Source organism: Rhinatrema bivittatum, chromosome 5, assembly GCF_901001135.1.
Source record: "Rhinatrema bivittatum chromosome 5, aRhiBiv1.1, whole genome shotgun sequence".
Lineage (NCBI taxonomy): Eukaryota > Metazoa > Chordata > Amphibia > Gymnophiona > Rhinatrematidae > Rhinatrema > Rhinatrema bivittatum.
This window is the reverse complement of record NC_042619.1, coordinates 135,108,389-135,124,147: the sequence shown is the minus strand read 5'-3', so window position 1 is coordinate 135,124,147 and position 15,759 is coordinate 135,108,389. Positions and strand designations below refer to the sequence as shown.

The 15,759-nt window shown below is 46.2% G+C and overlaps 1 protein-coding gene across 6 annotated transcripts in view; it reads right to left on the bottom strand.

Moving 5' to 3' along the window:
• ELF1 (E74 like ETS transcription factor 1) overlaps positions 1-15,759 on the bottom strand; it is a 520,762-nt gene that overhangs the window by 29,515 nt on the left and 475,488 nt on the right. For all 6 annotated transcript variants that reach the window (XM_029602968.1, XM_029602967.1, XM_029602973.1 and 3 more), the window contains one exon: positions 3,318-3,510. In XM_029602968.1, the coding sequence (XP_029458828.1) occupies positions 3,318-3,510 (193 nt within the window). The remainder of the gene's footprint in view (positions 1-3,317; positions 3,511-15,759) is intronic.

Sequence of the window (15,759 nt, the reverse complement as noted above, 5' to 3'; positions counted from 1 at the left end):
GAAGGCATGTCCAATATTTGGAGACCAAAATCCTCCATTGTGTACAATGACGCACAATGTCTTTCCCATCTTTTCCACAAATTTTGAACAGGTAAGGTCTTTCAGAAGTGATGTATGATTAGGAGGATCTGGATGTGGATAAGAAATAATGCCTGTGGAACCTTATTCTGCACCTAATGGCATGGAATCACTAATCCAGGATCCCAAATATTATGACGACGATTTGGGGAGTTCTCCCAGTTGTCCTAGAGGGGAAATATCCTGGTCTACCACCTCTGAATGACTTGACTCTGCTGCAAGTGATTGGGGTAATAAACCACCTCATAGTAAGAATTCTGATGTGTTCACACCAATAGGCGAAACTGGGGTTCTGGTCTGAGGGATCGCCATAGCGAAGGTGGAGAGGAGAGGTTGGATAGTTCCATCTCCTGAGTCAAAGAGGTAAAGAAATTCTTCACCATATTTGTAATCATGTCAAGTGACTGATGTGTACTATAAAGTCTGCGAGTTACGCGTGCAACTCTTAAACAAATGAAATTCCTAAAAATATGCATATAATTTGGTTTCTGCATGCACTTTTATGCAAACTGAGCAGACACATTCTGGGGTGTGGATTTGGGGGCAGAGTCAGCAATTATGTGCACATTTTTTTATTTGAAAAAGTATGCATGCATATTTACTTGCATAAGTTATGCCTTCCGAAGAGGTGTAACTTTATGTGAGTGAATCTCTGTGCATACACAAGGATTTTCAAAGCAAACTTATGTGCATAAATTCACTTTGAAAATATTTGTAAAGTCTGCATGTACAATACATTCCCTAATGCTCACAGTATGAGAAATAAACTCCCAGATCTTAAGGCAGTCATGGAAGAGGCTGACTTGGATGTAGTGGCTGTCATGGAGACATGGTACATGGAAAACCACAACTAGGATATAGTTATACAGGGCTACAATCTATTCAGGAAGCACAGGGTAAGAAGAAAGGGAAAAAGAGTGGCACTATGTATATAAAAAATATATTAAAGCAGCAGAACTGCAGGAGGCGGCACTATGGATTAATCTGGAAAGAGGGAATCAAGCATCTATTTAAATTAGTGCAATATACAGACCTCCATTGCAGGTGGAAGAAATGGATGGAGATTTAATGGAGGATACTCACAAAATTGCTATGAAAAAAGAAGGTACTATTCTAGGTGATATCAATCTGTTGAATGATGATTGGGACATCCCAGCTGCAATATCTTTAGGAGGAGGAGGATTCTGGATTCCTTGCTGGAAGATCTATTGAACTGTTCCGTCAACTGTTAACAGAACCCACACAGGAGGGAGTGATATTGGATCTGGTGCTTATCAATGGGGAGTGTTTCTGATGCCATAGTGGAATGATTATCTGAGATGTAGTGATCACCGGATGCTATGGTTCAGTATTAGAATGCAGGCAGTGAAGGTTCAAAGACAAGGGTCCTAGACTTCAGGAAAACTAACTTTGTGAAAATGGAAAGGGGAGGAGGATACCTCAAGGAGTCATTAGCTGGATGGGAAAATCTAGGGGAAACAGAAGAACAGCAGGCATAACTAAAAGCAGATATTGTATGGGTAACTAACCATTTTTTTTTTAGAAAAGTAAACAAAGTAAGAGCAAAGAGAGGATGTTGTGGTTTTTTTAAAAAAAGTAGTTGAAAAGCTAAGGGAAAAAAAGGTTAGTCTTCATAAACTACAAGAGATTTCAGAAAGAGGAAGACAGGAAACAAGATCTGGAAAAGCTAAGAGAATCTGGGAAAGTAGACAAAGTGAAGAAGATGTAAATGGAATTAAAAATAGCTAATATGGGATAAACAGTGAAGATCCTGGAGACAAAGAATGGTAAAGAAGCACTGGGTTATCTTTAAGTAGCTGCAGCTCAGTCCATAACAGCAATGGTATGACTGTTTTGTACTTCCAGGAATGCACTGGAGTAATCCACATGAAATGGCAGTTACAATCTTAAATAGCATTAGGTTGGAACATGCATTCATTTTATTTTTGTTTTTTAGTGCACGCTAAATAGAAACAAAAATTAACAAAAAAACCAGAAAGAAACGATGAAACATTAAAAAAAGGAATATTTAAATGAACATTTTCTGGTTGTCTACCTCTAACATTTAGCAGACTGGATGTACCATTTTGGTCCTTGCCATCATTTACCATGTTACAGTGTAAAAGCAAACTAGTTGAGCTGCCAAATGTGTTTTAATTTCTGGTAGTATCAGATACACTCTTTTGTTTATGCTTATACAGCATTTTTTGGAGACCCCCATAAAGCTCTGTCAAATAATTTTAAGCATATGCTTTAATATTTCTATTTTCTTTGCCTCTGATAGCACTTTAATCAGAGACATTTTAACTATAAATTAAAGCATGGTGCTATTTCTTCATATTTGCTTATTCCTAGGTTGCCTTTATTTTTTTATCCATATATATAAACATACCATGCTCCTTTCCATCCTTTTTTTTGTCTCTCCATCTTTATCAGCTCTGGAAACCCTCTCCAGTTCTAATATTGGAGAGGTTCCTTCTCTGAGATGGTAAAGGATGGCATGGCAATAGTAGTAGTCTTCCTTTCCTCCTTAGGACTAGAGCTTACCATCTCTGTGGCATGACCAACCCCAAGGAATGAAAGATTCAAACCCAGGTCTCCTGCATTGCTTCACCAGTGCGTGCTATAGTCTGACCCACAAGGCTACTTCATTTTCTACATTTTTATACTTTTGTGGAGCAAACATTTATTATGGGCACATCCCCAGTCTTCAAAAATTCTCTTCTTACCTATTCATGCTATGTTTATTTATTCTTTCTAAGTATCAGCATGATGCTTGCATGGGGGTTCTGAAGAGGGTCAGCACAGCAACGCCCCATGTTTCATTCATAATGGAGAGAGCGGCAAAGTAGGAGGAGCTTTCCAAAAACGTTACATATCTAGTATCCTTAGAAATGAAATAAAAATCAGTTCTTAATTTTGTTTTGATTACCAACTGACACAAACTATTTTTGGATAGTCCTACTGCTTTAATCACCCATTTCTAAGCAGTTCATTGCTGCAAATAAAAACAGTGGAATGTGCATCTCTCAAACAGCTGTCAAGAGAGTTTATTTAAACACTGCGGTTCCTATAATACATTTTTTTAAATTATTAATTGGAAAAGGTAAATGTTTAAAACAATAATAAAAAAATAAGCATGACAATGAATAGGATAGGAAAATATCTCACAATGAAGTCTTGGTAATTGAATGGAGAGAGACTAGAGAAAGACAAAGAAAGACGCAAAGCCTACCTACCTGAGCGCTCTGCCCATGGTCTCATAGTTCATGTCTGGCTTGTTTTTGTGCTTTCCCCACAACCTGGACACAGCTTTAGAATCTACCAGTTTAAAGATGCCTTTCTCTCTTTGAGTCCACTTGATATACTTTGGACATGTAGCCTTGTCCTGTAGCAAAGCTAATAAGAACTCCCACAGATAAATAGTGTTTCCTGAAATGCATACAAATAAATAACTTTCAATAACATCAATAACCTTAGCACAGATCGGCTGAGGGAATTACGCTGTGTTTAGTTGGCAAAAGGGGTTCTGACCACGATGGTGGATTATTGTTCAGCTACTTGCCACTGAGAGAGCAGCAGAGGTGCCATTTTCAGTGGTTGCTGATACCCTGTAGCAAGTTTCTATTAGCCCATCCATGTATTTACATGTCTTGCTGTAACCAGGTATCTGGAGTTGCCACTCATACTTGAGTAAGACTCTCGCCTATATGTAATACTATGTACAATTTTCACCTGGTTCTTGGATGAGGAAGCACAAATCAAGCTGTGGAAGCATACCAGTAGCCTGCTGCCAGGCATTACAGACCCTCTTCTGGGTATATCAAAAACTTGTCTCATGCGACTCTTGCAATGCCACATGCAAGGATGTGGATGCATGACCACATAAGTCCATGTACAAAAATCACTTCTCATATCTCACTGATTATGCATACTCATCCTGGAACTTGTGCTTCTGATGGGGACCTGCATTGTGCTGTTTTCATCCTTATCTCCATTGAATATGTAGCTTTGAATGAGTTCGCTCAGCCCCCCACCTCGCCTCATGTGCCATATACCTTTCATCTACGTTTGAGAAACGTGCTTGATAGACTCCTGGTGGTCAGTAATTCAGGTATACCATATCCCCCTTGCATTATTATTACAGCATGCAGCACACCTGGCACAATAACTTCTGTGGGTTTCAGGATGGGGTTTTGCCAGTTACTGGACAATATACAACATGTTTTACAGTGCCTGATCTGCATAGGTAGGTACCAATCTGCAATATACTCCCTGGGCTTCAGAGGGGCTGTGCCATCTTAGCAGCAATGTGCATTATGTTTACTGTTTACAGCATTATTAATGGTTTACGATTCTGAATGAATGCAACTGCATCTGTGGGTGCCATCCTGCAATATCCTCCATCGAATGAGGAAGGGCTATGCTATCTCAGCAATAATATGCAATATCCTGCGGAATTTATCAGGGCATACCATCTTGTGCAGCAAGAGTCTCAATGGTAGCTACAGCTGAAGCTAATTTCTTTTTTTGCTCTGATTAGGTAGGTCTTGTAACATAGAAAAAATACGAACAAAAAAATAAAACAACAATCCAGAGGCGGGTGGGATTCCTGAGGACTAATATCCTACTGTCCTAGGAGCGCACCTGTTAGAGGTAAGCAATTGTGCTTTCCTCCTAGGACAAGTAGGATGGTAGTCCTCACATGTGCATGAATACCAAGCTCCAGGCTGTTTTCCGTGAACAGGAGAAACCAACAGATGCTGAACAAGGTGCCAACGGGCACAACACAACTGCGGCTCTGCTGGTCGGCAGGAGACTGCCTGGCATCAACCAAGGGCACTAGGCTGGAAGAGTTGGGTTCAGATATGGAAAAGATTGCGCAGGATGGATTGACGAAAGGCCCTGTTGTTGTCCAAGCAGTAGTGTTCTGCAAGCGTGTGAAGACAACTCCATGTTGCAGCCCGGCAAATTTAAAAAACGGGACTGCTCGCAGATGAACCACCAGAAGGCCAGCTTGCGCATAGCAGGTGGTGATGCAATCCACCAACCAGTTGGATAAGGTCTGTTTACCCACCACCACTCCCAGCCTGTTGGTATCAAATGACACAAAAAGCTGAGTGGACTGCTGTGCTATCCAAATAGAAAGCCAAGGACCTTGTTGTGGAAACACGAGTAGCGGTTCCATCTCTGGTGTTTTTGTGTGCCCCTGGGCCCCGATACAGCCGCAGAGGAGCTCCGGCAAGCACCGAGGCAGGTGAGAGGTGTACCAGCATGGGCTGAAGATGGAAATGATGACCTTAACCACAGCCACACCTGTACGCAGCAGAAAGAGACCCAAACAATGCAATGTTGGTCTCATGGGTGGTCCTCAGACTACTCCAAACCCTTTCGGACCTGCCGTACGGAGCAGCAACTGCGACAGGGTGGACAGTGGTCAGAGGATGAGGACATCAAAGATGAAGACTTGAAGTGACACAAGACCCAGGATACGCGAAGTGGAAACATCACTCTGGATACGAGGAGAAGAATGCAATCTGGATACGTGGAGTAAAAAGGAACTCTGGTCAAGTATATGAAGAAACTCTGGAAGGCCATGAGTTGCTTGAAGAAGACTTGGTTGGTACCAGATGTCACGCGCCCTACACAACCTAGCCAGACTGGTCTCGGACCACGCAGGCAGCGCGCGCCCTACACAGCCGGGGTAGGCTGGTCGCGGACCAAGCTAGTGGTTCCCCACACAAGTTGGCAGAGCTGAGTCGGTACTGCACATCACGCGCCCAAATACTCAGCCAATGAAGACAGGTCACGGACCACACTGGTGGTTCCCCACACAAAGAAGATAGGAGATGAAGTGAAGACTCCGACGAAGCCTGTTCCTAATGCACCCTGCACAGCTGATAAAGGCCAGGCAGGGCCATGCCAGAACAGATCGGATAAAGAGTTCATTCGTGAATGGAAGCAGGGTGCAGGCTCCAAGGATCCAGGCGAGGTTTAGGGTTCGAGGGGATACCTCTACAATGAAGGTTAAAATAAGAAGCTGGAACCTCTTGGAGACTTGCGCTGCCAGGATGAAGATGTACCGGATAAAGAAGACATCAAGACGAGACATCTGGAGACCTTTAGATGATGAAGACAAAGACGTAGCGTGAGGACATCACAAAGACACAGGATCCTACATATAACAAAGTGCCTTGAGAAGCAGATGACAAGAAGTCCTAAGGAGGACTGGCTCCTTGCGAAGGCGAGGAAGGAATGAAGACAAGACCTTTTTATGCTGAAGAGGAGGCGACTCCCTGATAACATCATTGGTGGACCTCCTCCCTTACTGTCCCTTTAAAAAGGGAAGGAAGAAGCGGCCTCGCCCTCTAGGAGGAAACTGGGGAGTACAGGACCATGGAGAGCGGTGTCCCTGCCGCTGAAGATGCTGGTGAAGGAAAAGCAGGCCGCAGGCAGGCCCCGATGATACAGGCGGTTTCCTGCTGCTGAGGAACAGCTGTGGGTGGCCCAGGCCGCAGGAGAGACCACGGAGGGGGGAAAGGTAGGACCAGTGGCCTCCAGGCCACATGGAAATGGTGTTGGTGACCTCCTGCCGCATAGAAGATAGCAGCGCGGCCCCAGCCGCGTGAGGAAGATGGACGGCCTCCAAGCTGTACTAAAAATAGTAGCGTGGCTCCTGCCGCATGTAGAACACTGTAGAAAAAAAGACCCTTAATATCATAACATGTAATCTCAACCTGAACAATATAAGACCTGTTAGATCGATGTCTGATTTGAAATATGTGATGCTGAGTGTACCTTCATACGATGCTGCTCAATAATTCAGCTATCGTGTCTATGAGCCTGAAACAAGGCTTCTAAATCATTAGGTACCTCAGTGATGCTCTTTGAAATGTCCACATCCAAATTATTATAATGTTGGTAGTAACTGTGCCATTACTGTCACTTATCTTATATCCAGTCTGTCACAGCCGACATCCAGATGTTTCGGAGACTGGCTCCTTCATCAGGGGCTGGTACCTTAGAGAGAGACTCTTGGAATGTAGATTCTATGAAGAGCAAATATAAGGACATCTTTAAGTTATTGAACGCTATTTCACTTAACATTGGCTAATGGAAGTGCGATACCTACGTTACACAATGGCAGCTGTCATTCTTCAAATTGTGGACTGTATCGCTGAATACGCGGTTTGTGGAACTCCGCTAAGAGAGTGGAGAAAATTTTTTTTTTCTCAAATGTGTCACTACCCGATTATTTAAAAAGCCTTGTTTCAGGCTCATAGACACGATAGCTGAATTATTGAGCAGCATCGTATGAAGGTACACTCAGCATCACATATTTCAAATCAGACATCGATCTAACAGGTCTTATATTGTTCAGCATGTAGAACACCGGCAGCTTCTGGACTGCTAGAAGAGCAGTAACGCGGCTCCTGCCACGTGTGCAGTCTCGGCATGGCACCAGCTGTGCTGAAAAGCATCGGCAGCCTCTGGGCTGCTGAAGAAGGCAGGGGGAAAAAAAAAGGTGGAGAAGCTGCCCGGGAGGGCGAAATTGTAACAGACCTCTTGCAGTCCAAAGTATGAAGAGCCCGTTCCCCTGTGTGGGAATGAGGACTAGAAAAGAAGGTGGGTAAAATGGTGGACTAATTAAGGTGGAAATCAGTCACAACCTTAGGCAGGAACTTAGAATGCGTATGCAAGACCACACGATCATGAAAGAACCTCGTGTATGGCAGCTACGTAACCAAGCCCTGAAGCTCATTCACTCTACGAGCTGAAGTAATTGCCACCAGAAATATAACTTTCCAGGAAAGGAACTGCGCATCGCAGAAACACAGTGGCTCAAAGGGAGGATGCATGAGCTGAGCCAGGACAATGTTGAGGTCCCAGGACACAACAAAAGGCCGAAGAGAAGGTGTCAGCTGAAGCAGGCCCCTCATAAAGCGACCTACTAAAGGCTGCACCAATATAGGTATGCCAGCGACACCTCGATGGTACGCACTTACAGTGCTAAGATGAACCCTGACTGAGCTGGTTTGAAGCCCAGACTCAGAAAGGTGCCATAAGTAGTCCAACAGCTGGAGGAGGAGGCATGTGAAGAGATCCAAGCCATGCCCCACACACCAGATGGAGAATCTTCTCCACTTCAAACTATAGGACTTCCTGGTAGAAGGTTTCCTAGAAGCCACCAGCACCTGGGAGCCACTGTCCGAGAGGGCCAAAAGCTGAAGGTCTAAGCGTTCAACATCCAAGCCGTTAGGGCCAATGCCCGGAGATTCAGATGGCTCAGATTGCCCTAGTTCTGCGTGATCAGATCAGGTGTAGTCCTCAGCCGGATGGGGGTCCTGACTGACAGGTCCCTCAGGAGAGGGAACCAGACCTGTCGGGGCCAAAAGGGCGCCACGAGGATCATGGTTCCTCTGTCCTGTTGAAGCTTCAGCAAGATCTTCAAGAGGAGTGGGAGAGGAGGGTACACATACAGCAGACCCCTCCCCAGTGGAGGGAGAAGGCATCGCAGGCCAGATATCCGCCTCCAACGGCAGGGAGGCAAAGAGGTCCACATCTGGTTCACCCCTCCGATGAAACAGTTTGGTCGCTACCTCCGGATTGAGGGACCATTCGTGTGACTGGAAGGAGCGACTCAGTCAGTCCATCAGCACATTCAGAGTTCCAGGCAGATACATTGCACTCAATGACATCCCCTGCGACAGGGCCCAGGTCCACACCTGTATCACCTTGTGACAGAGAAAGAACGAGCCCGTGCCTCCCTGTTTGTTGATATACCACATTACCACCTGGTTGTCTGTCCGGATCAGAACTTTTGTGCAACAACCGGTCTCTGAACGCCCACAGGATGTAACGGATCGCCTGAAGCTCCAGAATGTTTATTTAACAGCAGGCTTAGTGAGCGGTCCAGAGACCCTGCATGTGGATGCCATCCATATGGGCTCCCCAGCCCTGGGGAGAGGCGTCGGTAGTGAGAATCACTGGAAGCGGGGCAGTTTGGAAGAGAATCCCCCGCTCCAAACTGGAGAGGTTTTCCCACCAGGACAGTGACGCATGCAGAAGTTCCGAGACTGCAATGCAAGTCTCAAGGTCCTGAGAGGCCTGTCGCCACTGTGACCGGAAGCTCCATTGAACCCTCCGTATGCACAAACGGGTGAGAGGGGTAACATGGACAGAAACACTGGCTAAGGCCTGGATGCTCGCTACTGACAAGGGCGACCTCCTAGAGCTAGTTGCATGGTGTGTGAGCTCTGGAGGTCGGATGATAATATTTCCCCTGCCTGTAAAAGAGCTTCCTGGAACTGGGCCTAAAATATTTCTTGGCAGAGGAAGGGGCATCAGAGGCGCTAGCCAGCGAGGTGAGGGCAAGAGCCCGATTGCAGGGCAAAAACGCTTTTGCCTGCCTCGTGTCTAGTCTGGCACCTATGAAATCCAGCTGAGGAGAAGGGCAGAAGTGAGACTTTGGGTAGTTGATCACGAACCTCAAGGCTTGCAGAGTCCGCACTGTCAGGGCTAGAGCACTCAACGCCCCTGTATGGGAATCGCTCTTCATTAACCAGTCACCTAGGTACGGGAAGACATGCACCGCATGATGCCTGAGATACGCAGCCAGCACCGCCAGGCATTTGGTGAAGATGCGAGGGGCTGAGGCCAACCCAAAAGGCAGCACCTTGTACGGATAGTGAGCCTTCTGCACCACAAAGCAGAGGTATTTTCTGAGGCTGGGGAAAATGGCAATGTGTGCGTAAGCTTCCTTGAGATCGAGGGAGCAGAGCCAATCTCCTCTTTTGAGAAGGGAATCAGCTTACCAGGGAGACCATCTTGAACTTTTCTCTTGAGAGAAACTTGTTCAATGCCTTGAGGACAGGATGCGGAGTAAGCCACCATTCCTTTTCAGAATTAGGAAATACCTTGCTGGGCGTGAGGAACCGGCTCTACTGCGCCTGCTGCGAGAAGGGCGGAGAGTTCTTTTTACAGTATGACCTGCTGGGCAGACAAACTCCACAATGGACATGGGGGAGAGGTCCCTGGGAGCCTTTTGAAGTTGAGTCAATACCCCTGACGAACATTAGTAAGGACCCATCGATTGGAGGTGATTTCCTCCCAGGGATGGGCGAAGCTGAGGAGTCTGCCCCCTACTGGAGGATCTGGCGTCAGGGGTATACTTGGATGATTTGTGCTCCTTCGCCGCCAATCAAAACCCCTAGCTGGGGTTTGCGGGGGCACTAGCTGAGGCCTGGGTGCTCGCTACTGATGAGGGTGGCCCCTAGAACATAAGAAATTGCCATGCTGGTTCAGACCAAGGTTCCATTTAGCTCAGCATCCTGTTTCCAACAGAGGCCAAACCAGGCCACACGATCCTGGCAATTACCCACACACCAAGAAGATCCCATGCTACTGAAGCAATTAACAGCAGTGGCTATTCCCCAAATAAACTTGATTAATAGCAGTTAATGGACTTCTCCTCCAAGAACTTATCCAAACCTGTTTGAACCCAGTAACACTAACTGTACTAACCACATCCTCTGGCAACAAATTCCAGAGCTTTATTGTGTGTTGAGTGAAAAATAATTTTCTCCAATTAGTCTTAAATGTGCTACTTGCTAACTTCATGGAATGCCCCCTAGTCCTTCTATAAGACCTCTCATGATCTTAAAGACCTCTATCATATCCCCCCCTCAGCCATCTCTTCTCCAAGTCCTAACCTCTTCAGCCTTTTCTCTTAGGTAGCTGTTCCATCCCCTTTATCATTTTGGTTGCCCTTCTCTGTACCTTCTCCATCACAACTACATCTTTTTTTGAGATTTGGCGACCAGAATTGTACACAGTATTCAAGGTGCGGTCTCACCATGAAGCGATACAGAGACATTATGACATTTTCTGTTTTATTAACCATTCCCTTCCTAATAATTCCTAACTTCTGTTTTGACTGCTGCAGCACTTTGAGCCAACGATTTTAAAGTATTATCCACTATGATGCCTAGATCTTTTTCCTGGGTGGTAGCTCCTAATATGGAACCTAACATCGTGTAACTACAGCAAGGGTTATCTTTCCCTATATGCAACACCTTGCACTTGTCCACATTAAATTTCATCTGCCATTTGGATGCCCAATCTTCCAGTCTTGCAAGTTCCTCCTGTAATGTATCACAATCCGCTTGTGATTTAACTACTCTAATTAATTTTGCATCGTCCGCAAATTTAATAACTTCACTCGTCGTATTCCTTTCCAGATCATTTATATATATATTGAAAAGCACCGGTCCAAGTACAGATCCCTGAGGCACTCCACTGTTTACCCTTTTCCACTGAAAAATTGACCATTTAATCCTACTCTCTATTTCCTGTCTTTTAACCAGTTTGTAATCCATTAAAGGACATCGCCTCCTATCCCATGACTTTTTAGTTTTCTTAGAAGCCTCTCATGAGGGACTTTGTCAAACGCCTTCTGAAAATCCAAATACACTACATCTACCAGTTCACCTTTATCCACATTTATTAACCCCTTCAAAAAAATGAAGCAGATTTGTTAGGCAAGACTTCCCTTGGGTAAATCCATGTTGACTGTGTTCCATTAAACTATGTCTTTCTATATGCTCTATGATTTTGATCTTTAGAAAAGTTTCCACTATTTTTCCCAGCACTGAAGTCAGGCTCACTGGTCTATAATTACCCAGATCGCCCCTGGATCCCTTTTTAAATATTGGGGTTACATTAGCTACCCTCCAGTCTTCAGGTACAATGGATGATTTTAATGATAGGTTACAAATTTTAACTAATAGATCAGAAATTTCATTTTTTAGTTCCTTCAGTACCCTAGAATGCATACTATCTGGTCCAGATGATTTGCTACTCTTTAGTTTGTCAATCTGGCCTACTACATCGTCCAGGTTCACAGTGATTTGGTTCAGTTCGTCGGATTTATCACCCTTGAAAACCATCTCCAGAACTGGTATCTCCCCAACATCCTCATTAGTAAACACGGAAGCAAAAAATTCATTTAGTCTTTCTGCAATGGCCTTATCTTCCCTAAGAGCTCTTTTAACCCCTCTGTCATCTAATGGTCCAACCAACTCCTTCACAGGTTTCTTGCTTTGTATATATTTTAAAAAGTTTTTATTATGAGTTTTTGCCTCTATGGCCAATTTCATTTCAAATTCTCTTTTCGCCTGTCTTATCAGTGTTTTACATTTAACTTGACAATGCTTATGTTTTATCCTATTTTCTTCAGATGGATCTTTCTTCAAATTTTTGAAGGATTTTTTTTGGCTAAAATAGCCTCTTTCACCTCACCTTTTAACAATAACGGTAATCATTTTGCCTTCCTTCCACCTTTCTTAATGCGTGGAATACATCTGAACTGCACCTCTAGGATTGTATTTTTAAACACTGTCCATGCCTGTTGAACAGGATAATATTTCCTCTGCCTGTAAAAGGCCTTCCTGAAACTGGACCTAGAAGATTTCCTGGCAGAGGAAGGGGCATCGGATGCACTAGCAGAGAGCTGCTGAAGGGTGTCATGATGGTCCTTCAACTGGGCCACCACATTCCAGACCTTATCCCCAAAGAGGTTGTCACCTGTGCAGGGGAGGTCAGCTAGCTTTTCCTGCACCTCTGGACAGAAGTCAGAGGCCCTGAGTCAAGCCATCCTATGGGCGCTGATGCCCAAAGCAGCTACACGAGCAGCATGTCAAAGACATCATAGGTGGACATAACCTGTGTTTGCCAGTCTCCAAACCTTGCAGGACAATAGCTGAAAGCAACTCCTGCTGCTGCTGCAGGGCCTCCGTGAAATCTTGGACATGCTTCCATAGGTTCTGGTTGTACAGAGTCATGTACAACTGGTAGGCGGCAATACGGGCGATGAGCATAGTGCTGTAGAAGACTTTGCGGCCCAAGGCATGGAGCTCCCTATGCTCGTGCCCCAGAGGGGCCAAGGCATGGGTATGGGAGCGCCTGGCTTTTTTAAGGGTGGACTCCACAACCACTGAGTGGTGGGGGAGGTGCCGCTTCTCAAAGCTCATGGCCTGCTACACCAAATAGGTGGCATACGCCTTCCTATTGACAGGGGACATGGAGATCGGGTGCTCCCACATCCAAAGGAGGAGGTCCTTTAAGATGTTGAGGATGGGAACCACCACGATCTCCTTTGGAGCGTCAACAAACTGGAGTTCCTCCAACATCTTATGTCGCGCATCCTTCTCTATAAGCAGTTGGAAGGGAATAGCCTCGGCCATGGCCCTGACAAAGCCCACGAAGGACAAATCCTCTGGAGGAAACTGATGTCATTCCTCAGGCGGGGAAGGCTCAGAGAGGTGGTCATCTGAGTATTCGGAGGAAGACTTTGTGGAATTGTCCCTCCAGGGGTCATAAGGCCCTTCCTCCTCACGAGGGCCAGCGTGACACGGCGAGGCCTGTGGGGGATATCAGCTCTGGGCTCCAAAGGCTTCAGAGGTCTCGAGGGCACTGCAGAAATTGATTCTTCCCTGGCATAGAGGGGACTGGGGGCGGCAGGAGGCCAGATGGTCCTAGTAAAGTCCTGGGGAACCGAGGTTCGGGAACGTGGCAACGGTCGCATCTTCCTCCTCGGAGCACCCGATGATAGGGATTGTTCCAGATCGAGCACCAGTTGCATCAGTAGGGCTCCTACCAGGATGTCCAGACGCTCAGAGGTGCTAGGACAGACAGCAGGTGCTCCAGCACCGGCATGGAAGCCGTGGCACGGGCGGCTCGACTCTCTGAAGAGCTCTGAGCACCACGATCTACACCCTGCGGTCCAACTCCTCCTGAAAGTCTGGGGAGGCCAAGACTAAGGGAGGAGGATGAGGCGTCACCGGCTTCTCCTCGGTCCTCCGAGGTGGCACGGTGCCTGGCACCAAAATTTGTGGGGAACACCTAGGACTCCCAGGGCGTCTGAGGATGGGGCCTCCGATGGCAGGGTTGCTTTGGTGGTGGTGGGGCCGCTGGAGGCACCGCACTGGAACCTGAGCTGAGTGGCATTGGTGACCAGTGGTGATGCTTGCAGGATCTCCCATGGTGCTCGGCCTGGTCTTTCCCTGGCACCGAGGAGGCAGAGAATCTTGATGGTCCAGGACACCAGTGAGAGCATGGAGGATTGGTCACCGTCCCCGCGATCGTTCAAAGAGGTGGCGAGAGGAGTAGCAAGAGGGAGCATATCTAGGGGCTCCCCTTGATGTCAATGACTCAGACATGGGCATGAATAGAGCGGACATCGCGGAGCCGAAAATTTTCTTCATCTTATGGTGTGCACGACGCCCTTTGGGGGTCATTTGGTCACACAGCTGACACCCTTGGACATCGTGGGAGGCTCTCAGGCAGAGAATACACACCTCATGTGGATCCATGATGGACATGGTCCGTGGGCACTGGGGGCACCAACGAAAGCCGGATGATGCCATAAAAGCTACTCAATGTTCAGTCAATGACTGGCGGTCACCGAGAGGCAAAAAGCCAGGAATCGACCGCAAAAAAGCGAAAAACAGTGACTTTTACCTACCACGCCGAGGAGGCACCAACTGAGAAGGGGGATGGAACTGGGAAAAAAACACTTCATTTTTCAGTACAAAACAAGAAAAAGTGGAGCTCCACTAACTGTGAGGCAACTGCACCTCGAAAAGAAGAGACTGAAGGGGGACCTCACGAGGACACATGGGTAGTGGCATGCTGGGCATGCTCAGTGTGCTGGTCAAAGCTTCTAGAAACTTTGACAAAGGTTTACCATGTTGGGCTCCATCAGATGAAGTCACCCACATAAGAGAACTACCATCCTGCTTATCCTAGGAGAAGGTACTTTCTGCCTTTGGCAGCATTGATGCTATTAGAATATGGCTACTGCTAGGTTGGCAGGGAGCTCACAGCAAGTGAGGTGTCACTACCATGAGCTTGTGGCAGGGGTGACCATGCCCTAGGGGTGCACAGCAAGTGCTAATTTAAGTTGTTCATGTATAGAATACCAAACAGGTACTACTGTTGATACATTGTGCATGGCATGTGCAATCTGAAAGCTGGTCAGGCAGTGAATTCCAAGCAGATAGCTCCTGCCACTAAGTTGCTTGGGTGAGTGAGAGTGTAGATGAATTGCCAGTCAAGTCTTCGGTTTTGATAGCCAAAATTGGCCTGATCACCCTCCCAACCCCCATACATCGGCTGCATCCTGAACATGTGGATGAGTCCTGCTCTTGCTATGGACCAGGACATAGTCAGATGGGCGAGGCTTTAATGGCCCTGCGACTCCAATGCCAGAATACTGCATTTAACATGATACATAATGAGCTTTTATGAACTGCAACTAAAGCAAGGGTATGGTCAGCCTATAGGGATAGCATAATGTTCTTGAGTTTAATCAATAGTTGAATTTAATATTGTAAATTGACCTATGCTGTGGTCATATTCATCCAATAAAGATCTTCATTTGTGAACAATGTTGTGCCAGAGAGCTTCCTTCACGGCAATAAATGAACTGTAACTTGAAGGGAGTCGATGGGGATAGTGGGGGGGATGGATTTAGAGAGATTGTATGGGATTGAAGGAGGAGGCAAGTATGCACCTGACATGGTTGTGAGGAATAGTCAGAAGACCTTGTGAGATTGACAAATGAAATTTAATGTGGACAAGTGCAAAGTGATACATATAAAGAAGAATAATCCTAACTAT